This window comes from Malaclemys terrapin, chromosome 9, assembly GCF_027887155.1.
Source record: "Malaclemys terrapin pileata isolate rMalTer1 chromosome 9, rMalTer1.hap1, whole genome shotgun sequence".
Taxonomy (NCBI): domain Eukaryota; kingdom Metazoa; phylum Chordata; order Testudines; family Emydidae; genus Malaclemys; species Malaclemys terrapin.
The window spans coordinates 71518160-71533771 of record NC_071513.1 but is presented as its reverse complement, the minus strand read 5'-3'; the positions used below and the strand labels follow the sequence as shown (position 1 = coordinate 71533771).

Sequence of the window (15612 nt, the reverse complement as noted above, 5' to 3'; positions counted from 1 at the left end):
TTAACTGGTGTAAATAATATAGTTCCACTGACGTCAGTGGAGCTATGCTGATTTATACCAATTGAAGTTCTAGACCTTTCTATCTCAAGATGTATAAACTAATCCTTCACTGCCCTACAACCATGACAAAACTCCCATTGAATTCAGCAGGGCTGGCTTTAGCAAGAGCGGGCAAGCCCCGCCCCCAGGAATCGGGCCACACTCTGGCCGGAGCTCCGGCCGGGATCGTGGGGCTTGGGTCCAGGTTGGAGCCGCTGGGACCGGAGCCAGAGCCGCTGGGGCCGGGGGTGCTCGGCCGCTGGCCGGCGCCGCTCGGCCAGGGCCGGGGCCGGGGCCGGGCTGGAGCTGCTCGGCCGGAACCGGGGCCCGAGCCGAGCCAAGCCGGGCTGGAGCCGCTGGGACCGGGGCTGGGGGTGCTCGGCTGTTGGCCGGCGCTGCTCGGCCAGGGCCGGGGCCGGGGCTGGTGCCCCGGGGCCCGAGCCGAGCTGGAGTCTCTAGGGCCGGGGCCGGAGCCGCCGGGGCTGGGGCCGGGCCGGAGCCACTCGGCCGGAACCGGGGCCGGCGCACCAAGGTCCGAGCCGGGCCGGAGCTGCCGGGGCCTGCCGCCAGAGGGAGCCGCTCGGCCGGGGGGGCCGGACTGGGCCGCGCTTCCTCGCACCCCCACCCCCAGCTTACCTGCTGCCTGCCTGTTTCAGGCTTCCCGCGAACATTTGATTCGCGGGAAGCAGGGGAGGGGGAGGAGCAGGGGGGCAGAGCATTCAGGGGAGGGGAGGAGGGGGAAGTGAAGCGGGGTGGACAGCTGCTGCGGGGCCCGATTCAGCCAAATCGGCTGAATCCTCCTAAAGCTGGCCCTGGAATTCAGTCGAGCAGAGCAGACACATAGTGAGTGCTCTGCCATGGTAGTCATGCACATCTCTTGGTGGACTCACTCCTTTGTACTCTGGAGGGATGTTTCCTGATGCTTGAAGATAGGAAGAACGTTCCTGCTCTCTTCCATTCTCTCACGCAGTGGTATACCAGAATGCAGTCTGTGGCTCATTATCTTTTGCATTTAATCTTCAGTTCATCTGGAATTAGATTAATAGTAAAAACTTTACTTAACCCTATGCTTAAATGTAGGGGTTTTTGCTAACTTGAATACAGTAGAGTGAAAATGTTAAGCGAAGAGCTGGAGCTGTCACCCTTTATCAATAATTCATTTTTCATACATGCAGTTTGGGAGTATTTGTATGATTTAAAGTAAAATCAAATCAAAAGTATAATCAAATACATGACTTCAACTGCACTCTTATGAACTATTCCTTGTTTTAGAGACCCATAGGTGCATCTGTATATGAAGTTAGTTATTGTTTTTCTGTATTTTCTTCATTATTGGACATTTTTGTGTTTTCATAAAGGCTTTCTCCCTTAATGTTCCCTCTTTCCTTTTGGTTGACCCAGTACTAACATCATAATCCTGTACTAATGACACTAGTCTGTTGCCCTGGAAATCATTGTGTTGTCACTAATTCATCATTATGTCTTAACTGTGAGATCAAAATGAAAATTTGGCCTTGAGGAAGCCAGTTTTCCTTTAAAATACTAAAACCTTTAGTATGTAGATAACATTATAAAATTTCGTAGAAAAATTCTCTGGAAAATATTTAAATGTCTGTTAGTAGTTAAATTATATATTTAAATGTTGTGATATCAAGTTCTTTAAACCCAAAGCTTGATGTCATTTAAATGATTATTTCTGTGTGATGAAAAATCACATGTTGGCTCACAATTCTGTGATAAAGTGAAAGTGTGATCCTTTACAGTAACTCCTCGCTTAACGTTGTAGTTATGTTCCTGAAAAATGCGACTTTAAGCGAAACGATGTTAAGCTAATCCAATTTCCCCATAAGAATTAATGTAAGTGGGGGGGGTTAGGTTCCAGGGAAATTTTTTTCACCAGACAAAAGACTATACTGTTACACACAGTATAAGTTTTAAACAAACAATTTAACACTGGTACACAGCAATGATGATTGTGAAGCTTGGTTGAGGTGGTGGAGTCAGAGAGTGGGCTATTTCCCATGGAATGCCTTACTGCTAAATGATGAACTAGCAATTGGTTGAGCCCTCAAGGGTTAACTCATTGTTGTTAATGTAGCCTCACATTCTACAGGGCAGCACGAATGGAGGGAGGGGAGAAATCATGGCAGACAGAGACAGAGACACACACTGTGTGTGTGAGAGAGAGATGCGCATTGCTCCTTTAAAAATGCTGACCCCACTCTAAGTACATTGCCTTTTAAGTTGATCAGCAAGCTGAGACAGCAGCTGCTGCCAGGAAGCTCCCGCCGTCCTGAGCCCTGTTGTGTGTGTGTGTGTCCCGTCCCCCCCCCACTCTATGGAAGATGGGGTAAGCGGGGGGGGGGGCAGGAGTTGGGGGGAGGGGGACACCCTGACATTAGTCCCCCTCATTTCCCCCCACCCCCGCACAGCAAGCAGGAGGCTCCCGGGAGCAGCTCCAAGGCAGAGGCCAGGACAGCACATGGGGAGGAACAGCTGAACTGCCGGCAATTGGTAGCCTGCTGAGCAGCTGCCGCACAGGGAACTTGGGGGAATGGGGAGCTGATGGGGGGGCTGCCGGTCCATCCTGGTTTCAAGCCCCCACCAGCTAGCTCCAACGGGCTGCTCTTTCTGCAAGCAGTGGACAAAGCAGGCGGCTGCCAGACAACGTTATAAGGGAGCACTGCACAACTTTAAATGAGCATGTTCTCTAACTGATCAGCAATGTAACAATAAAACAACGTTAATCGGGACAACTTTAAGTGAGGAGTTACTGTATTTAGCAAAATACTTGTCATTCCAGGGAGCAAGAGGTGAACCGGGCCCCCCTGGCACACCTGTAAGTATCTTCCTGCAGCTCACGTATATGCTTGTTTGTTTTGAACAACATACTGTAGCATGAGTACATTACTTCCATGTATTAAGAGTGAGTAATCCTTACTTACGAATGTTCTAATTGAAAATGTAATAGTGAATGATAGTAGGAGAGAGAACAGATCAACAGCTTTTAGCCTGACTTGCCTTCACTATTACCACGCACACATGAGAGATTAAAGGTAGTGTAGGAAAAGCAGAAGATGATAGAGTGTATCATGAGTGAGGCTCAAGCTGATGTGATTGGAGGTGCTAGGCTGCTTCACTTTTGGAGCACACGATACTAGGTGCAAGAGGAGAAAAGTCACAAGAATAGATGAGCAGGCCAACATAGCCAAGTCACGTTGACCCACACTGGCTGTGAGGAACAGAAGCAGAGATTGCCCATGCTTCCCACATTGCAAGTGGTCTTGGTCCAGTGGATCTGCAGGGCACTGACCAACTGATGCCCTGTCACATTCACGAGCCGCAGGAAATCTCTGTGACAAGTAAGCAGTGGATGGCAGAGCCTCACTGTGTGGGGCTGCTGGGTCTTCCCAGAGTGGGCCCAGCATCCTGGAATTTGGCCATAAAAATAAAATCCCAAATGAAATCTTTTCTGTTTTTCTGTTAAGCAGTTGTCCTCCCTATAGCTCAGGGACCCTCTTTTTTATATCCCAAGGGCTATAGCATTTCCAGTGCTTTGGTAACCTGAGCTTAATTCTTTTCAATGTGCTATTATTTATATACATGACTAGTATGTACTAGAGCAGGGGCGGGCAAACTTTTTGGCCTGAGGGCTGCATTGGGTTTCATAAATTGTATGGAGGGCCAGTTAGGGGAGGGGGTCGTGGCCTGGCCCCCCACCTCCTATCTGCCACCCCCCCCCCAAGACCCTGCCCCATCCAACCACCGTTCTCCCTGTCCCCTGACTGCCCCTGGAACCCCTGCCCCTGACTGCCCCCTGCCGCCCCATCCAACCTCCCCCCTCCTTCCTGACTGTCCCCCCTGGGATCCCTGTCCCCATTCAATGCCCTGTTTCCCCCCCCCCCGACCACCCCTACCCCTATCCACACCCCCGCCCCCAACCACCACCCCAAACTTCCCTGCCCTCTATCCAACCCTCCCTGCTCCCTTACTGCGCTGCCTGGAGCACCAGTGGTTGGTGGTGCTACAGCCGTGCCACCTGGCTGGAGCCGGGCCACGCCGCCGCCGCCACCACACAGCTCAGAGCACCGGATCAAGCCGGGCTCTGCAGCTGCGCTGCCCCAGGAGTTCACAGCCCCGCTGCCCATAGCATTGCGCTGGCGGCGGGGCGAGCTAAGGCTGCGGGAGAGGAGGAACAGTGTGGGAGGGGCCGGGGGCTAGCCGTAGTTTGCCCACCCCTGTAGTAGAGAGACTAGTGTGTACTGGATGAGGTAATATCTTTTATTGGATCAACTTCTGTTGGTGAGAGAGACAAGCTTTCTAGCTACACAAGCTCTTCTTCAGGTCTGGGAAAGGTAGTCAGAGTGTCACAGCTAAATACGAGGTGGTACAGATTGTTTAGCATAAATAGTGAACACATTTTGTAAGAGATCATTAAACGCAAAGTGGTCCGTTAATACCTCTTCACCTAGGCGCCAACTCCGTGGGTGCTCCGGGGCCAGAGCACCCATGGAAAATAAATTGGTGGGTGCTGAGCACCCACTGGCAGCTCCCCCTGGCCCCGCCCCACCCCTCTGCTCCAGCTCGCCTCCACCTCCTCCGTGAGCGCACTGCCATGTCCTGCTTCTCCTCCCTCCCAGCCCTTGTGCTGTGACACAGCTGATTCGCAGGGCAGGGAGGTAGGGGGGTGGAGGGGGAACGCCGCGTACTGGGGGAAGAGGTGGGGTTGGGGCAGGGATTTGGGGAAGGGATCCAATAGGAGCAGGGAGGGGACGGAGTTAGGGCGGGGACTTTGGGGATGGGGTTTGAATGGGGGCGAGGCCAGGGGCGAGGAAAGGGGTGGGGGGCACGGGCACCCACCGGTGCCGGAGAAAATTGGCGCCGCTGCCTCTGCAGTCATTTGACAAAAAAGGGGGTTTAGTGGGATATAGATTGTTGTAATAAGCCATCAATCCACTGTCTTTGTTAAGACCATTTTTTTTACTGTCTAGCAAAGTTATGAAGTTATGCCCAGACTCATCTTTTGAAAGTGTTATGCAAGTTTCCTTTAAGGATGAGGACTGAGAGGTCAGATAAGGAGTGTCATTTTGTGAATCTGTTCCCCTTCTATTTAGCTGTGACACCCTTACCACCTTTGACAAACCTGAAGAAGAGTTCTGTGTAGCTCGAAAGATTGTCTTTCTCACCAACAGAAGTTGGTCCAATAGAAGATATTACCTCACCCACATGTCTTTCTGATATCCTGGGATAAACACGGCTACAAGGCCACCGCAAACAACAATAGTCTATACTAGTATAACTGTCTACAAGTTATAGTATATATAATGTACTATGTACTAGTACACATAACCATATACATAGCGTCTGTACTGCATGACCTAGGAGTTGTTCTAGAACATCAGTCAAATTGGAATAAACAGGCTGCCAGTTGTATATGACTGGAATAGTGCCAATGGGCCGTAGATGGAGTCCAAGTGATCTAGGCATTTAGGAGCTTAATGAGAATTTGGAGCCACGTGACATGTTGGACATGTGACATGTTGAGCAATTCTGTGCGAGGAAGAAATTAAGATGCTAGTGTTTTCACAAACAAATACATCTTTTGTCCTCTTTTTCAGGGACCTAGAGGAGCTAGGGGACCAATGGGCCGACATGGATTGCCAGGCCAACCAGGCTTGCAGGTAAGACTGGCACTGTTCTATAATACTGCATTTTGAGATCATATATAAATGCTTGTCCACTCATCTAAAAAGTTCAGCCCCAGTATAAATTCATGCCTAGACATTTGCTATAAGGCAGTTAATTAAAGGGCCTGATTCTGCCTGGCACTTACACAGGTCTGCAGTGGGAGAATGAGAGTACAAGAACCCTTCCACATGCTTGTGCACACACATGTAAGGTCCAGGCAGAATTCCAATGGGCATAGAGAAGTGCTGGTAATGCTCTCTCCCGACTCCTTCCCTGCAACCAAAGCCCTTAAGGAGGCAGGGAAGATATGGAGCCAGAGTTCCACATCACTAAGGGTAGACAAGTGGAGCAAGGGATGAGTTGTGCAATCCCATAGGGAGATTAGGCAATAGGCACACAGCCTGTGCACCTCAGGTGAGCTCTGGGAGAAATTTTGCCTTCAGGTGCTCCCTCTAAAGAGTTGCAGCTCTGGATCATTCTCAGTGAAAAGCTTTGCTTTCAAGTCAGAATATTAAGTTGTTTGACTCTCTTTTTTAAAGGGAGCTACAGGCCTTCCTGGTTTGCAAGGTGAACAGGTGAGTGTCTGCTTTCCATGGTGTTTGTACAGTTTCAGTGAAATATATATTTATGCTGATATTTAAAGTGTTCTTTGACTATTTCTTTTAGCAAAGTTTCAAAAACTTTAATTGTTAAATTATTTTGCAAGGATTTTTGTGATTATTTTTACTCACCATCACTAGTTTTAATTTTTTTCTTTAGGGCAATCCAGGTATTGGAGTGGATGGACAAAAGGGGGAGCCGGTAAGCAAACAGTTAATGATATTAAAGGTGGCCTGGATGTAGAATTAAATATATATATTGCTTAGGAAAATACGTAGTCCATATAGTTTTACTTAGCATACAGTTTTTATGGTTAGTTACAGATGTCCATATAGTTTTACTTATGAGACAGTCCCTCTAGCCCTGCCTTGATCCTGCACAGAGATCCGTGTAGGCAGACTGCGATCTGCTTGAAGTCCTACTGACTTCATTGGCGCTCAAAGTACCATGGTATAGTATGGTATCGTATATACTCCTGTAATGGATATAGGGAGCATTACCTTCTTTTGATTGAAAGAGTCCCGGCTGGTTGACAGGCCTCTGCAGAGCTCTTTGTACCCACAAATCAGCAGAAGCTGTTCTATAAGAGTAGAGATATTAGTGTTGTAAGTAGGAGATTTAAATGTTTTGGAGCCATGCAGAGCCAGTGTGTTGAACCAGATATCCATTTCTACTGCTTCTCTGGCTTTTACAGGGTGATGTTGGACCTCCTGGATCTCCAGGACAGCCATTGTTGGTTTGGCCGCCCGGTTCTTTCCTGGTTAAAGGAGAAAAGGTTTGCAAATTAAAGTCTATTTTTAAACACTACTGTACTCACTTTACTGGAAGTGCTATCCCATGATGCATTTTTGCACAGATTTTATATTAAGGACATTTATTTTATTGAGTAATGTACCACCAGTATCAATAGAAATGCTGTTATCCAGTATTGTACTGGCAGACAGAGGCCAGGCCAGCCATCATGTTACTGCTGCAGCCCACCTATTCCCTCCATGAGGTGACTCTGTGCCATAGCAGGAGGGTAAAAGGAAATACCATTCCCCTTTGTCCTTTTTCCCCACTCTGCATCATTGACAAACTGCCTGAGAGCTAGGCTAAATTTACACACATTAGCAAAAACTCACTAAGAGTCTGTCAAGACTGATGCTGTGTCTACACTACACAGCTTTTAGCGACATGGCTATGTTGCCACAGCCGAGCCGCTAAAAGTCATTCAGCGGAGCCGCTGTTTGTCGGCTCTCCTGCCAACAAAAAGCTTCTACCCCCAATGAGCGGCGTTTGTGTTGTCGGCAGCAGAGTGCTCCTGCCGACAGTGCGCTGTTCACACTGGCAGTTGTCGCAGCAAAACTTTGTCCTTCGGGGGGAGGGGTTTAACAGTTCTGAAAGACAAAAGTTTTGTCGTTCAATTGCCAGTGTAGACATAACCTTATCATCTCTGGCACTAAATCCCTTTCTCGACCCATCTCACAGTTTCATTCATTCCCTTAGACCTTTGTATTTAGTTTATGTTATTGGAGAGATGTATTAGATTTCTTCAGCAAGTTTCAGGCTCTGCTGAAGACAGGTCAAACTGTCAGGCAGCCAATCTTGATGTATTACTTATGAAAAATAAGTGTGGTCCCCGTATCTATTTTTGAATATGAAATCATGGTATTTAGAGTAATTCCTCTATGACAGGTGTGCTTTGGCTAGAGTTGTAGCACCCCAGGTAGTCAAAATGGATAGAATAATCCTAGCAATTTATTCTACAGAGTGACGGACTGTCCTTTGCTGTAGATCTTAAAGCATTTAAAATGCACCTCTGGTCTAAAAAACAATTGTAAAAATTGTATTATGGAGTTCTATATTGGAATCTCAGTGATGCTCAGATCTAATTAACATTATATACAAGTGGAAAGATATTTGTTGCTAATGGCCAGCTCAGCAGAGACAAGGTGGGGGAGGTAATATCTTTTATTGGACCAACTTCTCTTGGTGAGAGAGACAAGCTTTCAAGCCACACACCGCTCTTCTTCAGGTCTGGGAAAGGAACTCCTAGGGCTGGTCTACACTGGGGGGGAGGGGGATCGATGCAAGATACGCAACTTCAGCTACGCGAATAGCATAGCTGAAGTCGAAGTATCTTGGATCGAATTACCTGGGGTCCAGACAGCGCGGGATCGATGGCCACGGCTCCCCCGTCGACTGCGCTACCACCGCTCGCTCTGGTGGAGTTCCGGAGTCGACGGTGAGCATGTTCAGGGGTCGATATATCGTGTCTTAACGAGACGCGATATATCGATCCCGGATAAATCGATTGCTACTCGCCGATACGGCGGGTAGTGAAGACATACCCCTAGTCTCAAAGCAAAGTGCAGGTGGAAGAGATTGTTTAGCATAAGTAGTTAGCACGTATTGTAAGGGACCAATCAAGTCTGCAGCACATATTGTAAGGGACCATTAACACATATTGTAAGGGTCCATTCCAGGTCTGCAGACTCAATCTGGGAAATGAGAGTCAAGCTGGGATCTTTCCTGCTGTGAATCACTCACAGTAATTTTGTCCTCAGTTACATCTATGCAACTCTGACTCAGGGCAAAAATTTGCTTTGTAATGTTAAGCTTTTTTGACTCTATACACGCACAGGTTACAGTCTGAATGAGTAACAAGATGCCATATTTACAGACACTTTTCAGAGCAGAACAAAACTTCAGAATTATACAAGACAAATATATTCTGCATGTTAAAGTGAAAAAATTCTACTTATTTATATTTAGGGTGTAAAAGGAATGCCTGGGTTGGTAGGACCCAAAGGATCACCTGGGCCCAAAGTAAGTAACGTGTTTTGCTATGCATTGTTCCATTTCCTTCTAGCAATAAAGATATTTAAGTACTGCAATAGGTTACCAAGGGAGGTTTTAAAGAACAGATTAGACAGGGATGGTCTAGGTTTACTTAGACCTGCCTCAGGGTAGGGGGATGGACTAAATGACCTCTCAAGGTCCCTTTCAGCCCTACATTTCTATGTTTTGATCATTCTCCGATTTCCTAAATGATGCTGGCAGAGTTTCCTTTTGTGTTACTAAAAACACCTTTTCAGTGAGTGAATGACTTAGGAAATAACATAGCATTATACTGTGGAATTTAATCATCACACAAACCAATGTGAAAGCATAAATGTTGCAAAATCTTCTGGAAAAATCTGTCCACCACCAATCTCTTTTACAGCTGACTATCAAATGTTGCCTCACACAGGCATATCAGTCTTTTTTTCAACTAGAAGGTAAGGAAGCAGAAAGGACAGCAAACTCCAGGTTCATCAGTTGCAGATGGAGTGGGATTTTAGAGGTGTGAAACGCATAGGAAAGGAAGCCTACCAACTCCACAGGTCCTGAGTATCCTCAGGAAAGCTCACTGCAAAGTTACTAGTCCCCCCACCCCCAGCATAGTTCCTTTAGCATTTGTTCTGCCCCAGGAAGACTCCCATGCTGCTGTAACAGTAATAGTCAGAGAGCAGACTCTACAGCATTAACATATATTTTCTGAAGGGAAATCCATAGGGCCTCATGCAAGCAGAGACAGTTCTTAGGGCCAGGATCTTTTTTGGAGGAAGGAAAGGGAGAGAAGATGCACACAGTTAATATCTGCTGAGAAGTAAATTATGATCCAGAGTATTAATTTCTGTACTTTGAGTCCAGGCAGCACCTTTTCTTTCAGCCATTTCCTGTCACATAGAAATGCAAGTCAGTGGAACTACTTCATGTGGGTTTGGGAGGCAAAACCAGGGCTTCGGGGTGTGGAGTAAGAACTGCATTTTCTCTTTATGTATTATTTTTAAAAACTTGTTTCCTGTGTGTTGTCCCTCCTTGCAAATAATTTTATAAATAAATCTTGTTCCTGCTTATTTATAACGGATAAATGCACTGGCACCTTAAAATCCCAAAGGTTATTCTTAGCTAGGAGAACAGCAGGTGTATCTACTCCTGGGTAATTAAAGCCAGTGGACACTGGGGTGAATGGAATGTGAAGTCAATTTAAGATATCTGGCCCTAACCAGGAGCTGTAAATGAAGTCCATAACAATGATATTTGTGTTTTTACTTTTTCTGCCCATGCACACATTGCAAACTCTCTAGGACTGTCATCTCTGGGTAATCTTTTTAAACAGAGTTTTTTGAATGATAATAGGGTGCACCTGGAAATGGAGAGAAGAGTGAAAAAGGTATTCCTGGAGTCCCTGGAATGCAGGTAAGGAAACTTCAGAATAAACCCTTTCAAGTACTTATCATAATTAGTTTATAAAATACTAGGTAATTAGGTTAAATATGTTAAGATAATTCAAAACAGGATTTTAAGCTGCTTTAAATTAATCTTCATTGCTTTGTACATAGAGTACTTTGATTCCTAAAACAAGGTATTCATGTGTTCCAGACTCAAACGTAAATCCAATTAGATTTTGATGTCCTTGCAAAGACAAAAAAATTGGAATCTGATCTTGTAAATATTTACTACTGGACAAAGTGTGGGCTGCTCTGAGCAGCCTTGACAAATTCAATGGGACTGCATCAGAGTAGTAAGCACTTCCCCAGAAGTGTTTTCAGGACTGCACCCTTAATATGTACAGTATTTCTCACATCAGACTTTTCCAAGGCTCTTCACGATACAGTATAGTAGAAATTAGAATTGGGCCCAATCTAATTTGACTTGATCCATTGTTCTAGGTCATACCCATCTTTTAAAAAATGTTTGAAAAGATGTTGCAGAAACTAGATACTGGGGAACATTATAGCAAATAAATAGTTCTTTCACACAAACTTGTGCAAGAAAGAACATTTATATTAAATACATTGGAAATAGATATAAGCAATAATGTAAGACTGGCTTCTGTTGTTTTGGTTTTCATTCTACTTGCTTTTAATTAGGGTAGCCCTGGTTCTTGTGGAGCTCGCGGTTTTCCAGGAATAAAGGTAAGGCGATATAAAAATACAATGACACAGGATGGCAGCTCATGCATGTTGCCATTCACTTTTAGGTACATTTTTCTTTTTACATTATATGGTCTTCTGGTTGATGAGATAGCAGTTTTCCAATATAGTCTGCTGTAAATCTGAGTTCTGAATCTATGCACCACACCAGATTTAAAACAGAGTGGTCACAGCTACAGTTGCATAAATCTTTCTCCTTTTCCTGCCTGTGCTCTCCAAATCTAGTTAAGGCCACAGTTACACTAATCATTAATTGTAACTACTGTGCAAATTACTCACTCCTGAATTGCATATCCAGGTATCTGTTTTGCCTGTATTACTTTCCTTTATACATGGCTAATGAATTAAACCCACTATCTACCCAGAGAGTCACTAAAGTCTATCGGGTAGGTATATTAATAGAACTCAACAAGAAAGGGGGCACTGTGGCTTCAGATGAAGCTGAAGTGAGGCTGCTTCCCACCTACTTGTTCTTGTTAAGGGTGTAGTCATTCAGCAACCAATCAGCCAGTCCCAGCTGGATTAGGCAATAGTAGTCTGCTCATGGCAGACGAGCTTGTGCTCTTGTCCTGCCACCAGGAGTCCCCAGGCACTGTCCAAATAACTGGGTGACAGTTAAAAGATCTTTTCTTTTAACATAAGAGATCCCTTAAAAATGTATCATCTACAAAACCAAATCCTATACAGTGCTGTGAAACAATGTATAATTATTAACAGATGACAGTATTGTATGGTATGACACGTTAACTAATTTCTAATACACATTTAACTATATGACATGTGGTCCTATCAAATTAATACACAGAGACATTTCTGTCATTGGTTCCAGGGGGAAAGTGGAGTTCCTGGTGTTCCTGGTCAGGCTGGTTATGCAGGTATAAAGGTAAAAGTGCAGAAGCCCTTTATGTATAGTTAGCTAAGATCATTATCAGATGTACTAGCTTGTCAAGGCATAGCCCTCTCCTCATTCAAATTATTCTAAAACTCACTTCTTCCATGATGTCTACAACAAATGAGGCAGCAATAAGCATTAACAAATAAACAACTTTTGATTGAATCATCATGGTGTACACATATCTAACCTAAGTAATTTAATATCAGTATTATTATTTATTTGTATTATTGTAGCACCTAGGAGCCCCAGTCATGAACCAGGACTCCATTGCATGAGACACATTACAAACAGAACAAAAAGTTAGTCCATGCTGTATACACTTTGGAGTCTAAGTAACTACATGATCTTGTTGCTGTAATCCTCACTCTTCCTCTCCCCATCCATTCTGTCATTTTAAAATTAGCTTGTAAAAGTATCAGGGCTGGGACCACATCTTTCTATGTGTACTGTAGAGATCTAGCTACTTTTGGGCACTGTACAAATACTACATAATAACAAATATTCACAGTCAGCAAATAAACCTTAAGTATATGTTAGCAGATCTTAAAATATTTTGCAAGTTTGAAAGCAGAGAAATAAACCTATTTGTTTTGTTTTTCTTTTTTTGCATGATGAAAACCTTTTTGCTTTATTATCAAAGAAGACAAACTTAGGTTGCTGTTTAAAATAGCTAGAAGGGCCACAATTATAGTATTACAGTCAATAAAATAAGTTGAATGGAAAAAGTTCCTGCAGCTGTTGAAAAGGGGAGCAGTCAACATACTACAGAGATGGCAGCAGGATAAAAACTTATAAAAATGAGCATCCAGTTTTATAGTCCGAGTTCTCCAAGTCGCAGTCCTAAAGAGGCCCGCAGTCCCACCAGGCAATTCCCAGATTTCACAGAAAGAGATTGTACTTTCTTAGGCACCCAATTCCTGTTTGCCACAGAGAGCTGGGTTGATGCCTAATCTACAAGAAAGAGAAAGTTGCAAAATTCCTCCATCACCGCTTCATTGATTTAATCTGTCATATCAGAGAGTCCTTTAACATCTGAAATTCACTTCTTCCCAATTCAAAGTAGATAATAGTACAAGCTAATTTAGAAATTCTCAAAACTGGTCCTGAAAAGATTTTCATTGCAATTATGCATATTGTATTTGTATGTTTCTCTGAAGCAGCTGGCTAAACTATCTGTAAGAACTTTGGGTATCTCTTAACATGTCATTGTCTGTCAATCTATGGAAGATCTCTTTCCATCTTAGTGCTTATCTATCATTATGAAAAACCATTTCCCAATTTCTGTATAAAATTTTAAATCAAATCACTACATTTTAATGGCTAAATCAAAATAATTTTAATTAACTATATTTATAATAAGCCTTGTGCTATTGAATTTCCTGTAATTGACTCAATATCACTTGTGTTTAACACAATATACGAATGTAACCAGATATTACAGTTAGAGCTCTGAAAATTCAAGCAGACAAGCACATTTGAGCAGTCTATCCCAGTTAGTCACTGATTTCTTCAAATATATTGAGTAGTTTTTACAGTATTGTATTAAAAAAAAAAAGAAAAATTAAATTAAAAATGTTAAGGTTTCAGAGGCAAACACTCAAAAATTAAGACATGTCCGAATTAAGGTTGCCAGGCCCCCTTGTGTGTATGCCTTATGATACCATCTTTAATTACATGGTGGCACACTGCATGCTACTATCTATCAATAAACTTAATGAATTCTTACAGGGGGATCGTGGAGAACGAGGGCAACCAGGCCTGCCTGGAGTTTTTGGAACACCACCTGTTGCTATGAAAGGTTTCACTTGGTTTTAATTACTCTTTATATTATGTAATGCATACAGGCCCCTGTGCTCTGAGGTGCTGAGAGCAATTGATGGGAGCATACTAAGTACCTCAGAACACTGGGGCCTTGTCTACACTACGAGAGTAGTTCGAATTTACTTGCATCGAATTTTTGGAATCGATATTGCAAAGTCGAACGTCTGTGTCCACACTAAGGACAGTAATTCGACTTTGTGAGTCCACACTAACGGTGAAAGCGTCGACATTCGAAGCGGTGCACTGTGGTCAGCTATCCCACAGTTCCCGCAGTCCCCTCTGCCCATTGGAATTCTGGGTGTAGCCGGCAATGCCTTCTGGGTAAGAAAATGTGTCGAGGGTGCTTTTGGGTAACTGTCGTCATCCGTCCATCACTCCCGCCCTCCCTCCCTGAAAGCGCCGGCGGGAAATCAGTTCGCGCACTTTTCCAGTCATTGACAGCGCAGATGCCACAGCACTGCGAGCATGGAGCACGCTGCGACCATCGCTGCAGTTGTGGCCGCTCTCAACGCCTCGCAGCTTATCATACAGGTTTCCCTGAGGCAGATGCAGAAAAGTCAGGCGAGGAGGCTACGTTACCGCGGTGATGTCCTGAAGTCTGAGAGTAGCACAGACCTCTCAGAAAGCAGGGGACCCAGCGCCGAGGACATCACGATGGCAATGGGTCATGTTGATGCCGTGGAACGGCGATTCTGGGCACGGGAAACAAGCACTGAGTGGTGGGACCGCATAGTGCTGCAGGTCTGGGATGAATCCCAGTGGCTGCGAAACTTTCGCATGCGGAAGGGAACTTTCCTGGAACTTTGTGAGTTGCTGTCCCCTGCCCTGAAGCGCAATGACACCCAGTTGCGAGCTGCACTGAGTGTACAGAAGCGAGTGGCCATAGCCCTCTGGAAGCTTGCAACGCCAGACAGCTACCGGTCAGTCGCGAACCAGTTTGGGGTGGGCAAATCTACCGTGGGGGTTGTTGTGATGCAAGTAGCCAAGGCAATCGTTGATGTACTGCTGCCAAAGGTAGTGACCCTGGGAAACGTGGAGGCGATCATAGATGGCTTCGCAGCGATGGGATTCCCGAACTGCGGTGGGGCCATAGATGGAACTCACATCCCTATCCTGGCACCGGACCACCAGGCCACCCAGTACATTAACCGAAAGGGCTATTTTTCCATGGTGCTGCAAGCACTGGTGGACCACAGGGGACGTTTTACCAACATCTACGTGGGATGGCCGGGCAAGGTTCATGACGCTCGTGTTTTCAGGAACTCTGGTCTGTTTAGACGGCTGCAACAAGGTATTTACTTCCCGGACCACAAAATAACTGTTGGGGATGTGGAGATGCCTATAGTCATCCTCGGGGACCCAGCCTACCCGCTAATGCCCTGGCTCATGAAGCCCTATACTGGCGCCCTGGACACTGAAAAAGAACTCTTCAACTACCGGCTGAGCAAGTGCAAAATGGTGGTGGAGTGTGCTTTTGGCCGTCTCAAGGGGAGATGGAGAAGTTTACTGACTCGCTGTGATCTCAGCGAAACCAATATCCCCATTGTTATAGCAGCTTGCTGTGTGCTCCACAATCTCTGTGAGAGCAAGGGGGAGCCCTTTATG

At 45.2% G+C, this 15612-nt stretch overlaps 1 protein-coding gene across 2 annotated transcripts in view; it reads left to right on the top strand.

Moving 5' to 3' along the window:
• The window catches only part of COL4A4 (collagen type IV alpha 4 chain), a 139923-nt gene that overhangs the window by 53664 nt on the left and 70647 nt on the right, over nt 1-15612 (top strand). For both annotated transcript variants that reach the window (XR_008446252.1, XM_054040193.1), the window contains exons 8-17: nt 2843-2878; nt 5658-5720; nt 6267-6302; nt 6487-6528; nt 7022-7102; nt 9085-9138; nt 10495-10554; nt 11229-11273; nt 12121-12174; nt 13915-13984. Coding sequence is in view for 1 of the 2 variants with exons in the window: in XM_054040193.1 (XP_053896168.1) it covers nt 2843-2878; nt 5658-5720; nt 6267-6302; nt 6487-6528; nt 7022-7102; nt 9085-9138; nt 10495-10554; nt 11229-11273; nt 12121-12174; nt 13915-13984 (541 nt within the window). In the remaining variant the exon portion in view is untranslated. The remainder of the gene's footprint in view (nt 1-2842; nt 2879-5657; nt 5721-6266; nt 6303-6486; nt 6529-7021; nt 7103-9084; nt 9139-10494; nt 10555-11228; nt 11274-12120; nt 12175-13914; nt 13985-15612) is intronic.